At 39.7% G+C, this 19,959-nt stretch overlaps 1 protein-coding gene across 2 annotated transcripts in view; it reads right to left on the bottom strand.

Moving 5' to 3' along the window:
• Positions 1–19,731, bottom strand: part of ZYG11B (zyg-11 family member B, cell cycle regulator) — a 79,872-nt gene extending 60,141 nt beyond the window's left edge. For both annotated transcript variants that reach the window (XM_082863481.1, XM_082863482.1), the window contains exon 1: positions 19,541–19,731. In XM_082863481.1, the coding sequence (XP_082719607.1) occupies positions 19,541–19,570 (30 nt within the window). In that variant the 5' untranslated portion in view covers positions 19,571–19,731. The remainder of the gene's footprint in view (positions 1–19,540) is intronic.
• Between the last annotated feature and the right edge of the window lie 228 nt (positions 19,732–19,959).

Consider the following 19,959-nt stretch of genomic DNA (forward strand, 5'->3'; position numbering starts at 1 on the left):
TGTACTGAAACAAATATATTATGTAAAAGGCAAACACTATATGAATTTTAAGATAAAACACAAGATTACCAAGAAATTCCTGTTTGTAACACTGGTTTCAAGTAATTCCCTTTTCTATCCCACAGCAAATTTAGTTCCCTCTGCTGTTAGAAGTTGGAAAAACAGAGACCTAAAGAATAAAGTATAAACAATTTAGTAAGGTATTCGAAATGTTTTACTAACTGGCTCAACCTTCCTTTCTAGCCGCATTTTCCTTCTCACTCCAAACATGCTACCTACTAGATATACTAAACTGAGTGTTCCCTAAAGCAACCTACTATTTACCATCACTTCCTAAGCACTTTAACAGGCACTTTCACACCTCTGAGCCTTTTTTTAGATTAGTCCTTCTATGTGGCAAAATCTCACACATCCTTCAACATTCAGTTCTGTGAATATCTTTCCTAATTTCCAGGGCAGAATTAATTTGACCCTCAGCACCTGGGTAATTAATCTGCACCATTAACTATTAGCTATTATGTACTGAATGACAGTTGTGTGGTACCAGGCACCAATCCAGCAACTTTATATATACTTGCAATCTTCCAGACAACGTTGTTTTGAACAAAGTAGGTAAACTAAGGCTCAGAAAGATTAATTTACTATGAAAGATAACAGAGCCAGCAGATGGCAGAGCAAGAATAAAAATTACAAGAGTTATCATTCATGAAACACTATGTCTCAGGTCCTGGGTCAGAGCTCTTTCAATTTCTAGATTCTATGAATCAAGCACCTTTACAATATGCATTTTTATGAGGAAACTGAGGTTTAGGTTAAATATCTTCCCCATATACACATGGCTAGCATGTTGATAAACTCGAACTCCAACTCAAAAATGAGGCCAAAGCTTGTATTTTTAAGCTCTTAAGCCACTATAATAATATCATAATCATAATTATTGGGCTCATTATTTGTTAACATATGCTATGTGCTATATGCAATAAACTGCTAAGTACATTACATATATAATTTCATTTACTTCTCATGAAAATTCTGTAAGTTCTATCAGTATCCCCATTTTATGAAGATGAAGACACTGAGGCTTTAAGGGGTTTATTAATTTGCCCAAGATGATACAGCTAATAAGTGCCAGAGCCAGGATTAGACCCCAGGCAATCTGATTCTAGAGTTAAGTCTGTGCTTTTACCACTGCATAGGCTGCCCTTTATATCTGACTCCAAAGCTAGTTTTCTTTTATAATTCTATGTTACACCATAGTTACTTATGACTGTATCTGTCTCCCCCACTAGACCATGATGCTGTTCAAGTTCAAGGAACATATTAACCCTTCCTGTATATCCTTAGCAGCCAAAACACTCCCTGATAGTTACCTGTTAAAAGAATGAGTTAAAAGAATGAGTTCAAATTAGAATAGTGGTAAAGATACTTGCCCAGAGTTACAGGATTTGTAAGAAGTGGGGCAAAGATGCAAACCTAGGTCTACTGATTATGAAGTCCATATCTTTTCCACTATACTGTACCATACCTCAGGACAATTATTAGTTTGTCACTGACATAAATGCCAAAAAACAACTTGGAGACCTGTTGGTTGTTGCAGTGACTCACACATGAGGTGATAATGCTATAGATTAGGATAGAAGCAAAGAAAATGGAAAAAAAATCAGAAGTGAAAAATAATTCGAAGGAAGAATTGACAAAATACAGTAAGTGACCAAATAGGAAATAGATGCTGATTTTTTCTGAATCCCCAGTACTTAGCACAATGCCCGGCACTGTACTAGATACACGAGTATTCTCTGAAGGACTGATCAGCATTCATACAGCATACTTTTGGCATACATTAGCTCATTTAGCCCTCACAACAGTTCTGTGGAGCTGGTATAATAGACACTATTTTGTATATGAGGATACTGGAGATCAGAAAGAACAGTGTACCCAAGTTCATCTAGTTAAAAATGTGGCAGAATTGGGCCTTGAACCAAAGTATTTAATTACAAATACCATGTCCTTTTTCCTATCCCATATGGGCCGCTCAGATGAAGGAGGGAAAAGGCTAGAGGAAGGAGAAGTCGAGATTTAAAAAAAAAACCTCCATGATTTAAAGTAGTAGTTAACCAGGAGTAAGTGTGTGTGTGTGTGTGTGTGTGTGTGTGTGTGTGTGTGTGTGTGTGTGTCTAAAGAGCACAGTTAATCACACAGGATAAAATGCTAACATTTGGGGAATTTGGGTGAATGTCTACATGAGAATTCTTCGTGTTAGTTTTGCAACTTTTTATAAGTCTGAAATTGTCAAAATAAAAAGTTAGAAAATAAAAATAAAAAATGAAATAGTAATTAATACTCCCATGAGGTCACTGACAAGACTGATAAGAAGACAAGACAAGGAATTATTTCTTCAGGGGAATTTGTTAAGGCTGTGGAGAGTCTGTCTGCTTAGGCAAGTACAGAAAAGGAACTAATAATACTTCTGTGAGAGAATTCAGCTGAACATACAGATTAAAATATCATCCCCTACTGGTGACAGTGGAGTCATAAGAATAGATAAATTCTCAGGGGAAGTGATCAGAAGCGATAACTAAGCCCTGTAATTAACTATCACATGTAACAGCAGGCAGAATGACATGGTTCCTGAACAATGGCTGAAAAAATATCCTATGGAAAACAGCAAAATCACCACCAGCCTGAAAGAACACCACAGCCCTTTATTTAATTTTTTTGGTTAACACGGTGTTTTCTAGAACAGGATATAATCCTGACATTGTGAATCATTCAAATCAAGTGTACCCAGATTAGTCCTCTCAAATGATGCTGGTCAAAGTATAAATTGGCACAATTTTTCTTGATAGAAAAGACTTAATTACAATCTTAAAAACACCCAGTCTCTGGGCTTCCCTGGTGGCACAATGGTTGAGAGTCGCCTGCCGATGCAGGGGACACGGGTTCGTGCCCCAGTCTGGGAAGGTTCCACATGCCGCGGAGCGGCTGGGCCTGTGAGCCATGGCTGCTGAGCCTGCACGTCCGGAGCCTGTGCTCTGCAACGGGAGAGGCCACAACAGTGAGAGGCACGTGTACCACAAAAAAAAAAAAAAAAAAAAAAAAACCACCCAGTCTCTGGATCTAGTACTTCATCTAAGAATTTACCCAAAAAAAACCCAAAAAAAGAAGCAAAGGGAAATAATCAGAGATATTAACAAAGGTACTTACACAAAGGGATTAATCAGTTTTTCTGACCCCCCTAAAATAAACCCACATATGGAAATGTCTAAAACGGGGGAAATGGCAAGCAAATTATGGTATTATCAACTCTATAGATAATTACATAGCAATATGTATGTTTCTGAATAACTTTTAAAGACAGTAACATGTTAAGAATAAAGTTAGTCTAAGCAAAATAAAAACTGTACGTGCAGCAGGATTTCACTTAAACAGGCATAGGAAATGATATTGCCTGAAAAGTTATTTCAGAAGATTATAAAGCTACGTCTAAACTAAACAATATGTTATGATAAATCTATAGAAAAGAGCAAGGGAAAGATTTAAAATAAAAAAGGATGGTTGACAGGACTTCCCTGGCAGTCCAGTAGTTAAAGAGTCTGAGCTTCCAATGCAGGGGGCGTAGGTTTGGCAAGGCCCCCCCCCCCCAAAAAAATGGGCAGTGAATACCTTGGATACCTTGCGGGTGGGTGGAAGTGGCATAGAAGAATGGGGCACACAAGGGAAAAAATGGCAGTGGTTATCTTCTATTTCTTAAGTTCGATGCTGGTCTTTAGATATTTGTTTACTATGTTCCATGGCTTACATAAATGTTTCATATAGTTTTCAAAATTAATAGATTATTAAAAATGAAAAAAGACAAAAGTAAAAATTTGTGGAAATGTAAATAAAGCTATATTCATGTTTCTGCTTTTCAAATATTACAAGATAACCAAAAATCAGTGTCAATTGAATCAATGATAGCCATACTTTTCAATAATATATGTATTCAACTAGTAAAAATAGACATTTTTTATTAGACTCAATAAAACTATCTTAATTTTGAATGAAAACATGTGCTTGTGTATTTATATACACACACTTTTATTTTTACTAAATTGGCCATAATGTAACTTCTTACCACTGCTCCTATACCCTCCCTTTCCCAGTCTTACATTCTCCAGAGGTTTTACCATCTAATAATGGTGGACTGGGTTGGAAAAGGAGTCTTGGCAGGGTTTTCAGGGGAAAGGCAAGGGACCAGCTATGATGTATAAAGGGAAGTAGATAGGAAATAAAAAGGGAATTTTAAGAAGCACATCTGTGAATTCTATTCTATTTTACAATGTTCAAAAATCCACAAATAAAGACTTTGAGTTACTACAAAATGACTTTTGGCTGCAGGATTATGTTCCATGGATTATGACACTGCTCTAAACTACGTGGATCACAGCTTAAATAGTTATACATAAGCAATTAAAGAATTTCTCCTGCTATTAAAGCTAGGTATATACACAAATATCTGCTCTTCTGCTCCTGTCTTTAGATGTCACAAAGCAGAACCTTGAAGGAACAACAAAACAAAACAAAAGAAAAAAACAAAGAACATTGAAGAAAAGAACAACTAAGCTGAAAGGAGGTTAGGAGAGGTCTTGAAATGACACCACCTAGGAGAGACAGAGAAGGCTTTCAAATGTTGAAGAAAAGAAAAAAAGAAAGTAATAATGAGAACCTTCATCATTAAACATCTGTCTAGCACTTCAATTTACAAAGCCTTTTCAAAACAATCATTATGACTCTATGAAGTAAGGAGAAAAGAGATTATTTTTGTTGAGGAAGCTGAGGTTCAGAGAAGGAATGTTACCAGTGGTAGTTATGCCTCCCCTTCTTTATATATGCTGTCCCCTCTCCTTAGAGTGCCCTTCCCTACCTGTCCATCTATCAAATTCCTACTCACACTACAAGAGCCAGTATATATGTCCACTCCTCCATGAAGTTGTCCCTCATATCCCAAAACACAGATTTAATCACACTACATTTTGTATATAGTTCTATTACAATCAGCCACTGTATAACTTATTTGTTTAGATGGCAGTCTCCCCCTCAAGACTATGAATTCAAGGAAAGTTAGTAGTTTTCAAATGCTTTTTGTCTATGGCCCACTTAAGTGGGGCAAAAAAACTCACAGCCTACCCATCCCTCTTGGTTCCCAAGTTCCAGTGGAGAACCATATTAACAAAGAAGTATCACTACAAGGGACTTTTATAGACATCCGCTTTAACAATAAAATGGATGTTTCCGGGCTTCCCTGGTGGCGCAGTGGTTGGGAGTCCGCCTGCGGATGCAGAGGGCGCAGGTTCGTGCCCCGGTCTGGGAGGATCCCGCGTGCCGCGGGGCGGCTGGGCCCGTGAGCCACGGCCGCTGAGCCTGCGCGTCCGGAGCCTGTGCTCCGCAGCAAGAGAGGTCACAGCAGTGAAAGGGCCGCGTACCGCAAAAATAAATAAATAAATAAATAAAATAAAAAATAAAATGGATGTTTCCTATTTGAATAACAATACATTGTCAGTCTAAATTTGGAAACTTTTATGTCAAAAGTTCTATTAATGCAAATTTATATCACCACACACTAGATTAATAATAAAGTTAAATCAATGATAATTCACAATTAAGATACAAAACTAGTAACAGGGCTTCCCTGGTGGAGCAGTGGTTGAGAGTCTGCCTGCCGATGCAGGAGACATGGGTTCGTGCCCCAGTCCAGGAAGATCCCACATGCCGCGGAGCGACTGGGCCCGTGAGCCATGGCCGCTGAGCCTGCGCGTCCGGAGCCTGTGCTCTGCAACAGGAGAGGCCACAACAGTGAGAGGTCCGCATACCGCAAAAAAAAAAAAAACTAGTAACAATAAAAAGAACTACTATCAACTCAAGACAACATTGCTGAGGCACTGATTACAAAGCTCTCTTCCAAGAAATTACTGGAATTCCAACAAGCTACATTTGTATGGTACATATTTGGTAGGAGCTTTGCAACACTTCCAAGTATCAGACAGACTTCTTCATAAGCAGTCTCTGAGGAATCACACATTGATACTCATTAGCTCTTCCTAAACTTCTTCTCATGGCTTTCTTTTAATCTTCCTAAATTTAAAATTTTCTTTCTTATACTCTCCTTCCTTGAAGTATTTAGTCATCTATGCAATACTCAGCTAGAGACATACTCAGTCACTTCCCTGTGACTTAGTTATATAATTTGCTAGTTGCTTTGTTTTATATATTTAAAAGCTTCATTCTGTGACTATATTGCCAGGATCATGACAAAGAAGCATTTCAGCATTCTAAGCAGTGGGCTACTTATTTCTAGCAAGTGGGGAGGTGGGGGACACTGAGAATTGACTACATATTGCAATTGTAGTCTACTGTTGGAGGAGACTGGGGCTTCCACTGTTGCTGGTATGATAAAAAATGAAATAGATCAGGCATCTTTCATATTTGGGAACTAAAGTCCTCAAAAATGCATCCAATAAATTAATAGTTGAATGAATTAGTAAGTTACTAGATGGTAACTTATCTCAAAATTCATTTTATTTCTCCTCATGAAACTACTTCAGGAAATATCTGACACAAAAAGTATTAAGATTTGGGGCTTCCCTGGTGGCGCAGTGGTTGAGAGTCCGCCTGCCGATGCAGGGGACGCGGGTTCGTGCCCTGGTCCGGGAGGATCCCACATGCCGCAGGGTGGCTGGGCCCGTGAGCTGTGGCTGCTGGGCCTGCGCATCCGGAGCCTGTGCTCCGCAACGGGAGAGGCCGCAGCGGTGGAAGGTCCGCGTACCGCCAAAAAAAAAAAAAAAAAAAGTATTAAGATTGCCTTAATTTCTCAAGACAGACCTTGTGGACTTCAGAATTGATGAATAATAAGGTCTCTCTTTTGCTTACTTAAAAGGAAAAATACACTTTACAGATGATGCCAGTAACAGTAGCTTACAGTGAATAAAGTAAATTCACATCCTTTATTTCATTTGATAACTTTATGAAGTAAAAAAGGAACTTTATGAAGCAAAAGGAAGTAAAAAGAAATATATTACAAATTTCATTTTACAGTTAAGGAAGCTGAGGCACAAAAATGAAGTGACGCTTCCAGAGGCATTGAGCTTAGCAGCAAGAATACTGGACCAATAGCCTAGCTCTTCTGATCCTCAGTCCTGTCCTTTGTAGAATGGGGATAATATTAGTCCTTATCTCATGATGCTACTGTCAGGATGAAGGGCAAAGATGTGTTTAAAGCCCCCAGCACAATGCCTAACAGAGTAATAACTCAGTAAATGTTCCCTTCTCACTTAATAGTCATGATCTTGCACAAGTTATATAAATTCAAGTTTCAGACACACAGGGCAGAAGGTTCATGATTGTAAATTCTCAAGAGAGAATTTTCCCATCCAGAGACCATGTCAAGATAAATAAGTTCCTTTGTTTCCCTACACCATCAAGCAGATATTTTTTAGTCTACATTTTCACCAACAGTGTGGGCATTTTGTTAGGTGTTAGGGTCCTGGCTTTATGTAGCTGTCTCAGTTCCGACTCATATGACAGGCTAAAAAATCTCATCTCCTACCTGAAAGGCTCCTAGGACTGACAGATCCTCCAATAGAAGGTAATGCCTCTGACAGTGCTCCTTTTTTTTGTAACCCTGGATGATTTTTTCCTAAAGATTGGACCAGAAACCAGGTGACTACAAAGATTACAAACTTGACAATTTCAGTATTAGAAATAAAATTTTTTACTGACATCTCTCTGAAGGACTATGTAACACTGCAGTGAAAAGCATGGGTTTGGGAGTCAGACTGCCTGGATTAAAATGCCAGCTCTACCACTTACAAAACAATATAACTTTAGGCATAAATACTTAATCTCCCCATACCTCAGTTTTCTGATCTGTAAAATACAGACAGTAACAGTACCTACATTACAGGATTGTTGTCAGAATTAAATAAATTTTAGAAAAAAAAATAAAAAAATAAATAAATTTTAGGTGAAAGACACTTAGAACAGTGACTGGCATATATTAAATGCTCAATAAATGTTAGCTACTACTATACAATATAAACTCCATAGACCAAACACTATGTTTTGTTCACTGCTGTATTCCCAGAGCCAACAATAATGCCTGCTACATAGTAGGCACTAAATGTTTGTTGAATGAATAAACGAACAGTCAAGCACAAATTTATTATTAGGTGTATTTAAAATACTTATTTGCTCCTAGAGGAAGAGACTATATGTCTAGAGAGAAATATTAAGTCCCAAGTCTAGCCTTGAAATTAAACAATGGGATTGAAAAGCAGACAAATGTCATTTGAGTTCATTTTGATATAAGAAACTTCAGATATTGGAACAATCTTTGTTTCCTCATTTTAGTAGTATTCCATGGGAAATCTCTTTTTAGTTTATGGGTTTTTTTTCCCCTTGTATTTTTTTACTGATTCAACCAAGTTAGACTTCCAGGAATAAACACCTAATGTAACCTTAGATTTGATTTAATCCCTTTACCTTCTCTTTCCCCAAATACAATCATTTTACAAATGAGGGAGAAGGTCAAGAAGGTAGTACCAAAGGCACAGATATATTGTGCTCAAGGGTACAGATCTTTTGAATTATTTGGCATGGACTGAGGGGAATTATTTTTCTTTTTTAAAAAACCCACCAACTAGGGAATTCCTTGGCGGTCCAGTGGTTAGGATTCTGCGCTTCCACTGCAGGGGGCATGGGTTGGATCCCTCGTCAGGGAAACAAGATTCCACATGTCATGTGGCTGGCGCAGCCAGAAAAAACCACCACCACCAAAAAAAACCCACCAACTACTCTTTAGAGATCCCTAGACACCAAATAAAAATGCAGGTAAGGCAAGCTTCTTGCATGTGTCACTTCAAGGCTTGGGCAGTGTGGCAAATGGCTGTGTGTTATAGGGCAAGGAGCTAGATTTCTATCTAAAAAAGATCAAGGCCTGCAAAGGTAAATAAATCCCCTTCCCATCCATCTTAGCTCATGTAATAAAGCTATTCTAAGAAACAAAACAAAAGTTCAGGTCAGTAATCACTGAGCAGATGAGCAGATCATAGGAATCAACAACTCATAGATATACTTTAGCATTATTTTCCTCTAAACTACTAGCATTAGTTTTGAAATATAATATGGTAAACAGAGAAGCTCGGTTAATAATGGAAAGAGCACTGGGCTTGCAGTCAGTCCTGGCTCTGCTACTTAGTAGCTGTGTGTCCTTAGGCAAATAAATTAACTTCTCAGTTTGCTTATCTGTAAAACCAATGCTAAACCTCCATCTCGACTACCTCACAAAATGGCAGTGAGGAATAAATGGGATGTGTATGAACGTGTCTTTAAAATACTAAAGTACCATGGAAATATTAACATAATTGAATGAAGGGTTTCTGGTGTGAAAAATTGGGTAATATATTAATGGAGTTTACACAAAATTAAAACCTATAAAAGCAGCTTGGGACTTCCTTGGTGGTGCAGTAGTTAAGAATCCGCCTGCCAATGCAGGGGGCACGGGTTCGAGTCCTGGGCCGGGAAGATCCCACATGCCCCTGAGCAACTAAGCCCGTGTGCCACAACTACTGAGCCTGCACTCTAGAGCCCGCGAGCCACAACTACTGAGCCCGTATGCCACAACTACTAAAGCCTGTGCACCTAGAGCCTGTGCTCCACAGCAAGAGAAGCCACTGCAATGAAAAGCCCGAGCACCGCAACGAAGAGTAGCCCCCGCTCACCACAACTAGAGAAAGCCGGCACGCAGCAACAAAGACCCAAAGCAACGAACACCCAATGTAGCCAAAAATAAATCAAATAAATTTATAAAGAAGAAAGAAAAAAAAAAAGCGGCATGCCCTGATTCCATAGTACTATAGGTAATAGAATATATCTACTTTACTAAAATATTTACCTTTAACATGCTAGAATCTTACTACATTTTTTTAAGAGGTGGAAGGGATCACAGAGAGGATTTAATACAACCTTTTCACTTTAGAGATTTAAAAATGGAGGCACAGAGAGATAAAACGATTTGCCATAGGTTAAAAGGCCTATGAAAAGAATATAACTGATATTACGTAACTAAGAACATTGAAACTTTTTTTAAATGCCCTTAGAAAAGGAGACTATGACATTGAACAGGCATTAAGATGCTTTTGAGAGCTAAGAAAAGTGTTTATACGAGGGAGAACTGGAGATAGGAAAAAAGAAAAAAGATCTTTATACAAAGCTAACAAAATGTTTAAATAATTAACCACCCCTCTACATTTACCAGTCACTGATTCTTTACTATCTGTATTTAAATATTCTGTTCTCCAGAAGGATACCTCCACAAATTACAGACAAATAATTTGTAAATTTTTATACAAAGGGATAGCTTTGCAATTCATCTTGAAATCACTTGGCTTCTTCCCCAACTCTTTCTGATGAACTCTTCTGTACAGAAATGTTTATCCTAGGTCAAAAGTATCACTTAACGCTAGTAAGAGAAACTATCTGATCCAAAGTTTCTTACCCATCAAAACTCTTTTTCCCCTCAGGGGACCTGTACAGAGTGTCACCTTTTTTTCCCCTTTTCCATGACTCACATCTCAGTTAACATCACCTTATGCACTTCTCTACAAAATACACACATTCTTTCATTGAACAAATATTTATTTACTTACTGTGTGTCTCATGCATTATGCCAAGTGCTTAAGACATGAAGCTGAAAAAATACAACTCTGTTCTTACCCTCAGGGCGCTCATAATCTGGAGAGAAAGCCAGCCTCCTTAACAAAAATACCAAAGCACATACAATGTACAGGGGAGGCAAACAGGAAAGGAGGAACCCAAGGCTGCCTGAGGGTAAATGAAGGCTTCACAAGGAGGTAGGGTTTAAGGGGACACCTGAAGGTTAAATAATCAAGAAGGGCACAGCATCTAGGTTAAAGTAACAGTGTAAGCAAAACTAGAGGCACGATAAACAAGCATGTGTGCTCAGTATTACTGAGCAGGAAATGAAACGACTTTTTCTCATAAAATGATTAGCTCATTAAAGAATTAGATCTTAAGGGCTTCCCTGGTGGCGCAGTGGTTGAGAGTTCGCCTGCCGATGCAGGGGACGCGGGTTCGTGCCCCGGTCCAGGAAGATCCCACATGCCGCGGAGCGGCTGGGCCCGTGAGCCATGGCCGCTGAGCCTGCACGTCCAGAGCCTGTGCTCCGCAACGGGAGAGGCCACAACAGTGAGAGGCCCACGTACCGCAAAAACAAAAACAAAAAGAATTAGATCTTAAGAATCCTAGTATACTATGCAAAACTATTTGCTGAGCCCCTACTATGTGCTAGATGCTGCCAAGTACACAGGATACAGATCTTTGTAGACCCATTGCTGGCCATATGTACAGCTGCCACCTGAGTTGTGCAGTACAATCTGTGTGGCTGCAGCAGGGCTATAAGACCACTATAAACTAGTGGGGCCTAAACTGTAGGTTCCTTAAGCATAGTGAAGAGTCCACAAATTTACATGCATACCAAGTATGCTCTGTCCACAATAATATCTTGAAATGTACACTTTCAGTGCACAGTAGATACTGTTAGAATTAAGAGTGCAGTATCACTTTAAAATAATACTTAATTTCTACCAGCCTTTTGGTTTTCTCCCCCAGCTGATGTATTCTAAAAGCATATTCCTGTCACGTGTCTCAAGCTTTTCAATGTTAAAAAGGTATCTAAATGCTAAACACAGAATGCCACCAACATCTGATATACTCTCCAAATGCTTTGTAGAAAGACGATTTGGTAATATGGATCAAGAACCATAAAATTATATATACCCTTTGACATATTCAATAAATATGAATTACTTTTATAATGGAAACAACAGTACAAATATTTTAAATGCCTGAATTCAGTTTAGATTCCTACAGTCTCATAGAGTACAGGGAAGGTATTTGAAATAGCACAGACTTAGGGGTTTGACAAACCTGTGCTTGAATCCTGTTCTGTCACTTATTAGGTATATGACTATAGGAAAGTTACCTGATTTCTCAAAGCCTCAGTTTTCTTAACTGTGCAATGAGAAAGCATCATCAACCTCATGCAACTGTAAAGATTAATTAGTATATCATCTGATACACTGTGTGCTCACTAAATGTTTGAGATCATGCTCTCTAAATAAATGTCCCAGCATTCAAGAATTTTGTTTTGGGCTTCCCTGGTGGCACAGTGGTTAAGATCTGCCTGCCAACGCAGGGGACACGGGTTCGATCCCTAGACCAGGAAAATCCCACACACCGTGGAGCAACTAAGCCCATGCGCCACAACTACTGAGCCTGCGCTCTGGAGCCCGCATGCCACAACTACTGAAGCCTGTGCACCTAGAGCCTGTGCTTCGCAACAAGAGAAGTCGCCACAATGAGAAGCCCGCACACCACAACGAAGAGTAGCCCCCGCTCGCCACAACTAGAGACAGCCTGTGCACAGCAACGAAGACCTAACACAGCCAAAAATAAAAAAACAAGAACAAAGTTCTGTAAAATGAAAAAGAATTTTGTTTTAACATTATTTTCCCATTTTAATTATTAGCATTAAAAATGTCTTTTATTCTATTGCAGATAATGACTATTTCTGCTACTTATTGGTTATGTTTTTAAGGGTTAGCTTTAGAACCTATGCAAAAAGTAGTGTTCTAGCCAGCATTTCCTAATTCATGGATGATTCAATCATTAAATTCAACATTGATACCTATTTCATTTTGTATATTTAAAAATATTTTTTAATTGAAGTATAGTTGATTTACAATGTTGTACCAATCTCTGCTGTACAGCAAAGTAACTCAGTTATACACATGTAAACACCAATTTGTATATTTTTGACCATCTAATAAAATAATTATTTAAATTTTTCTCCTGTAAAAACAGAATAGTTGAGAGTATCCAAAAATTTATCCACTGAACATGTGTGAATTAGTGGAAATGAGAAAACTGGCTCATCATATTATAGTCACTCAGTTGTTATAACTTCATCTGAACACAGAACAACACAGTAATTTTAAATTATTTTTATTCTTAGAATGAACTGTTGGTTAAAGACAGGAAACACAAGCTGCACTGATGATGAAATACGAGTAAATGAGTGCATTTATCTTATCAGGATTCTTAAATGGTACATCAAGGTATCTCCGTATATTTTTTAAGTATTAAAAAAAGAAATGTGATGACAGTTATATCCAATTTGGATTTTCAATATTAGAAATAAACTATCCGTACCTCCAATGTTTTATTTGTGGAGACAAGCTTGCAAGCAACAGCCTAGAACCATTCTTTTTGTTTTGTCACTTAGAAACAAAACAGAAAAATTATAAAAACTTACTGATTTTTATTGATCCACCTCCTAGAGTAATGAAAATAAACACAAAAGTAAACAAATGGGACCTAATTAAACTTAAAAGCTTTTGCACAGCAAAGGAAACCATAAACAAAACAAAAAGACAACCCACAGAATGGGAGAAAATATTTGCAAATGAAGCAACTGACAAGGGATTCATCTCCAAAATATACAAACAGCTCATGCAGCTCAATATCAAAAAAACAAAGAACCCAATCAAAAAATGGGCAGAAGATCTAAATAGATATTTCTCCAAACAAGACATACAGACAACCAAAAAAGCACATGAAAAGATGCTCAACATGTCTGATTATTAAAGAAATGCAAATCAAAACTCCAATGAGGTATCACCTCACACCAGTCAGAATGACCATCATCAGAAAATCTACAGGGCTTCCCTGGTGGCGCAGTGGTTGAGAATCTGCCTGCTAAAGCAGGGGACAAGGGTTCAAGCCCTGGTCTGGGAGGATCCCACATGCCGCGGAGCAACTAGGCCCGTGAGCCACAACTACTGAGCCTGCGCATCTGGAGTCTGTGCTCTGCAACAAGAGAGGCCGCGATAGTGAGAGGCCCGCGCACCGCGATGAAGAGAGGCCCCCGTTTGCCACAACTAGAGAAAGCCCTCGCACAGAAAGACAGACCCAACACAGCAAAAATAAATTAATTAATTAATAAACTCCTACCCCCAACATCTAAAAAAAAAAAAACTACAAACAATAAATGCTGGAGAGGGTGTGGAGAAAAGGGAACCCTCGTACACTGTTGGTGGGAATGTAAATTGGTGCAGCCACTATGGAGAACAGTATGGAGGTTCCTTAAAAAACTAAAAATAGAGTTGCCATATGATCCAGCAATCCCACTCCTGGGCATATATCCAGAGAAAACCATAATTGAAAAAGATACATGTACCCCAATGTTCACTGCAGCACTATTTACAATAGCCAGAACATGGAAGCAACCTAAATGTCCACTGACGAAGGAATGGATAAAGAAGATGTGGTACATACATAAAATGGAATATTACTTAGCCATAAAAAGAATGAAATAATGCCATCTGCAGCAACATGGATGGACCTAGAGATTGTCATACTGAGTGAAGTAAGTCAGACAGAGAAAGTCAAATAGCGTATAATATCGCTTATAAGTAGAATCTTATAAAACGGTACAAATGAACTTATTTACGAAAGAGAAATAGAGTCACAGATGTAGAAACCAAACTTATGGTTATCAAGGGGGAAGCAGGGTAGGGGGTTGGGAGATTGGGGTTGACATATACACACTACTATATATAAAATCGATAACTAATAAGGACCTACTGTATAGCCCAGGGAACTCTACTCAATACTCTGTAATGACCTATATGGGAAAAGAATTTTTAAAAGAGTGGATATATGTATGTATAACTGATTCACTTTGTTGTACACCAGAAACTAACACAACATTGTAAATCAACTATAGCCCAATAAAAATTAATTTAAAAACACCCACTGATTTTTAAAGTACAAAAAAAGCAAGAATTCCTAATTTAAGGTTAAAAAGTCAGTTCTTATCTATTTTGATGCCATAAGCATAATTAATTTCAATCTACACTGTAATATATATTCATTTAAAAATATGCTTTATCTTATGTTAATGTGTCATTTGTTGAACAGTAATGGCTGAAATTTAAGGTATTTTGTTCAGTATATTATTAAATAACCTTATCTATTTTGATGCCATAAGCATAATTAATTTCAATCTACACTGTAAAATATATTCATTTAAAAATATGCTTTATCTTATGTTAATGTGTCATTTGTTGAACAGTAATGGCTGAAATCTAAGGTATTTTGTTCAGTATATTATTAAATAACCTATATATATAATTCAAAAATAAATATATTAAATATATATATATTAAAATTACTCCTTTCTCATATCATACAAAAACTATTTTAAAAAATTAAATAATGTTGGGAAGTGCTAATTCTCCCTCTATATGACCTAACACATGACCTTTGGGAGACTTACTGTTTGTAAATTAAGGACTTTGGTATGGTAAATTTACCTTGTTTTCATATTCTCATAAATCCCTAAAGGCAGCATAATATATGAAAACCGAGGCCCAGAGAGCAAAATTGCAAAGCTGTTAGTGATTCTATAACTCCTTAGTAATGCCTCTGTGGAAAATCCACTTAGCCAAAAAGTGGTGTGCCAGATCTTCCTATTTCATTTCCCTATACTCACCTTCCTCCAATTTAAATCATCACCACCACCACCACAAGGTTAGGGTGAAAGTTCATGCACTTCCTTTTCACCCAGACTAGTGCAACAGCTCTTGCCACTCCAAATCATGTTTCATATTGATCTGGAGTGATCATCCTCAAATCTCTTATGATAATTCCTTCACATCTTTCAAGGTACCCAAGGTTTTTACAATGAGGCCCAAACTCCTGAGCCTATGATTCAAGGTCCTCCATAATTTGACCCTAGGCTCACCTAGTCTTGCATCCTATCACACCCTTAATGCTAGAATCATACATTTCCCTGCATACATCCTTCAGTTTCAGCTTCTATGCTCAAGCTAGTCCCTTTGCCAAGAATGGCTTTCCTGGGCTTCCCTGGTGGCGCAGTGGTTGAGAGTCCGCCTGCCGATGCAGGGGACGCGGGTTCGTGCCCCAGTCCGGGAGGATCCCACGTGCCGCGGAGCGGCTGGGCCCGTGAGCCATGGCCGCTGAGCCTGCACGTCCGGAGCCTGTGCTCCTCAACGGGAGAGGCCACAGCGGTGAGAGGCCCGTGTACCGCAAAAAAAAAAAAAGATACAATATGAGCCAAACAAACACGGTCTCTACCTTCAAAGAGCTAATACTTACCTCATTGGGTTGCTATGAGGATTAAATGAGATAAAATATGTAAAGCACTTAAAACAGGGCCTATACACAGTCACGTTCAATAAATATTAGCTATTAGTGTTGCTGCCTAACCATACTATTTAAAATAGTTGCCATACACAAATAGATATCACTTTATACCTTACCCTGATTCGTTTCTTCTTAGCATTTATAACTATTCTCATTACACATTTGTTTACTATCTTCCTTACCCCAAGGGACCATGCCTTTTTTTTAAAAAACCGCTGTAACCACAATGCCTAGAACATTACCTGGCCCTCAGAAGCTAGTCAAAAGCCACTTCTGGGGGCTTCCCTGGTGGCGCAGTGGTTGAGAATCTGCCTGCTAATGCAGGGGACATGGGTTCGAGCCCTGGTCTGGGAGGATCCCACATGCCGCGGAGCGACTAGGCCCGTGAGCCACAACTACTGAGCCTGCGCGTCTGGAGCCTGTGCTCCGCAACAAGAGAGGCCGCGATAGTGAGAGGCCTGTACACCGCGATGAAGAGTGGCCCCCGCTCGCCACAACTAGAGAAAGCCCTCGCACAGAAACGAAGACGCAACACAGCAAAAATAAATAAATTAATTAATAAACTCCTACCCCCAACATCTAAAAAAAAAAAAAGCGCCACTTCTGTATCATTGACTTTTATGGTCTGGGGGTAAAGACAGACATTAACCAAAAAGTCAGAGCAAGAAATACAAAATTACAATTGATGTGTATTCTATGAAAGAGAGTTACATAATGGAGGTGTGTGACTTAGGGTTGTTTGGGAGTTTTTCTGATGAGTAGGCAGGGCGGTTGGGGTTTCCCTGACTTCCTTGAGCTGAGAACTCCAGGATATGCAGGGTTAACAGGCAAGAGAGAGTACTATTACAGGTCATTCACATGTGCTATTTGTTCTATCTGGTTTTCCACAACACAACTCCTGTAATTTAATCCTTTAGGTTTCTTCCTGAAAGTAGGATCCTTTGGGAAGCCATCCCTAGCTATTCAAAACATAACAATGAAAATTTTGAAAAATATAAAATACGAAGCTTTATAATAATGTTTGGTTCTATTTATTGAGTGCCTACTACACCTGTTACACAAGGAAATTTTTTAAAGTAGCCTCTACGAATAATTCCTAGCTCATAATAAGCTAATACTTTGCCTTCTCTTCACCTCTCCCATACATATACTTTTACACTGTGTGCATGTGTTTTAACAAGTAAGGAAAAATCCAGTTAGTTGGAGACAAAGTCTAAACCATAACCATGTCTAATGTCTTTCTAGTCTCATTTCCTACTACACATCCTCATTCCTGCATTCTTCATGTCACATAAAGGTAATCCTGCTACCTACAATACATCCTAATTACTTTCTACTCACATTCACAACAAAGCATTCTTCCCCTACCCAAAATGATCTATATAAATCCTGCTCACCTTTGAGGCCCAGCTCAAACGGCACTTTTGGATCCTAAATACCCAAAAAGGAGTTCATAACTCCCTCTGTACTCATACATTCATTCTCAGTGGGATGGCTAACACTTCCAAAAATCTAGCCATTTGGTGTATCTGATGGGACAGCTCTTTATTCTGAAAAGAAGATCATCACATCTTACTAAATTTCCTTTTTGCACCAAAAATAAGATTCTCAAACTCACTCTGTGTAGTCCACTAGTTGCCTCAAATTTCAGTTCAAGATTATATTTGTCAGATAGGAAAATGAGACCATAAAGTGAAATCATTCAAGCACCTACCTGGCCTGGGCACTGGTAATAATAGGAGTTAAGTAAGGCATAGTCACTGCCTAGAAGAACTCACATTTCAGGGGAAGAAACAGGTTAACATACAATGACAGTGTGATGAGTTGTGAATGTGAAGGATTGTTGTGGAGTCAGACACTGGAGAATGACAACCTAAAAATGCAGAGTCAGTGAGTTAGGGAAAGTTCACCGATTAAATAACTTTATAATAAACCACTTTCCAAAAAAGCAGATGGGGAAAAAACAGAAATTAACTAACCTCCTAGGAGAACATAATTACCAGGACTTCGTTTTGACTAGAATGTCCTATTCCTCCCAGAGACCAAAATTTAGATTGCTGCATATAATGGAGCAAAGGGTTCATTAAATGAACTGCAAACCATGTGTAACCCAACTCAATGAAAAACCCACTGAAGCTTCAAACAGGCAAGAGAGAGAAACAGGAAGGAGAGAGAAAATTTGCAAATGTAAGGCTCTCCCAACTAAAAGCAGAGAGGGCAAAACAAATGAAGATAATACAAGGTATTAAAGAGACTGTCACAATCTGACTGCCAAGCTGATTTTCGGTCTCCAGATGCTCTGGTCTCTGCCTCCAAACAAAAACCATTTGTTCTGAGTAATAGTAAAGCTTGTAAATAAATATTTTTAAATTTCCAAAACTGTAACTCCACATTAAAAGATACTCAAAAAAAACATTCATTTTAAAACGTTTTAAGTTATTTCTGTCAAAAGGCTAGATATCTCATAAGGCCATAGTATGCATGCCGGCCCTCACCCCATGCCTCACTCCATCACTCCAAAACACACTATCACTCAGGTTTTGCATTGACATTAGGTAATAAGGCTTGCAGACGCTCTCCAACATCTCCAGTCTCCCTCTTCCCTCTACAAAAAAGAAAAGGAAGAAGAAAGAAAGCCTGCGACCCGCTATCTGCCCGCCCTACAGCTCCTGGGAAGCAATCGTCCTCAAATTGTTCCGGCTTAAACCCTTGAATCCCGTAGAAGGAAATGGGGACAGCTGTGAGAGCGGGGAAGAGAGGACATCCGATAAGGGGGAGAGGAAATGTGGATGGTGGAGGACGAAAAGGAGAAAGGATACAGAGAGGAGAGGGCAGTGGAAATAAAATGGTGAAAGGGGGTAAGAAGCGAGAGCAAAGAGCGGGAGAGAAAAAGAGGGAGGAAAAAGAAGGACGGCGTAGACTTCCCAAAAGAGAGAACAAGGCAAAATGGTAGAGGAGAAAAGGAAGGTCGGGTTAAAGGACGAGGAGGAATAGGCAAAGGGGAACGCGAAAGAAGCTGTCACTGGGGGTGATTTAAAAAAGGGTGTCACCGAGTGGAGAGAGATTAAGAGGGGGAAGGCTGTCACCCCAGTAGGTGGCCGGAGACCAAGGGGAAGAAGGAGTCGGTCACCGAGGGGGAGGTAACAAGGTGGGGAGGTAAAGGCAGGAGCAGACGGGGCATCAGAGCTGGGGAGGGCAGGGCCGTGGGGGCCAGGGTGGCTGGCGGCTGCGGCTCAGGCAGGCCTCGCTCCCTCACCATGGCTGCGCCGGCCTGGTCCTCGGGCATGCAACCTCTGTCCTGGGCTCCGCGGCGGGCCGGGCCTGAGCCCGCCCCCAGGCTGAACCTGCGCGGGGGCTCCAGGAGGCTCCGATGAACAGCGGCTCCGGGCTTGGCCCAGGCCTCGGCCTCCCTGCCTCAGAAGCTGGAAGGGTAGCAGCCGCAGCCGCAGCCGCAGCCCGACCCGGAGCGCAGACTCCGCCCCCGAGGCCCCGCCCTCGCCGCCAGCAGGAGCTTGGCCCCGCCTCCCCTCTCTCACTGCGCAGACTCGGCGGAGGAGTACCAACAATAACCCCCCCACCTGCCCCGCCCCCGATTTCTGGCTTCTCCCCCTCCCAGGCCCTTAAAGGAGCCACACTTACTCAAATAACTAGAGCTTATAAATAAGAGCTATAAAT

This window comes from Leucopleurus acutus (assembly GCF_964270905.1).
Source record: "Leucopleurus acutus genome assembly, chromosome: 2".
In the NCBI taxonomy this organism is placed as follows: Eukaryota; Metazoa; Chordata; class Mammalia; order Artiodactyla; family Delphinidae; genus Leucopleurus; species Leucopleurus acutus.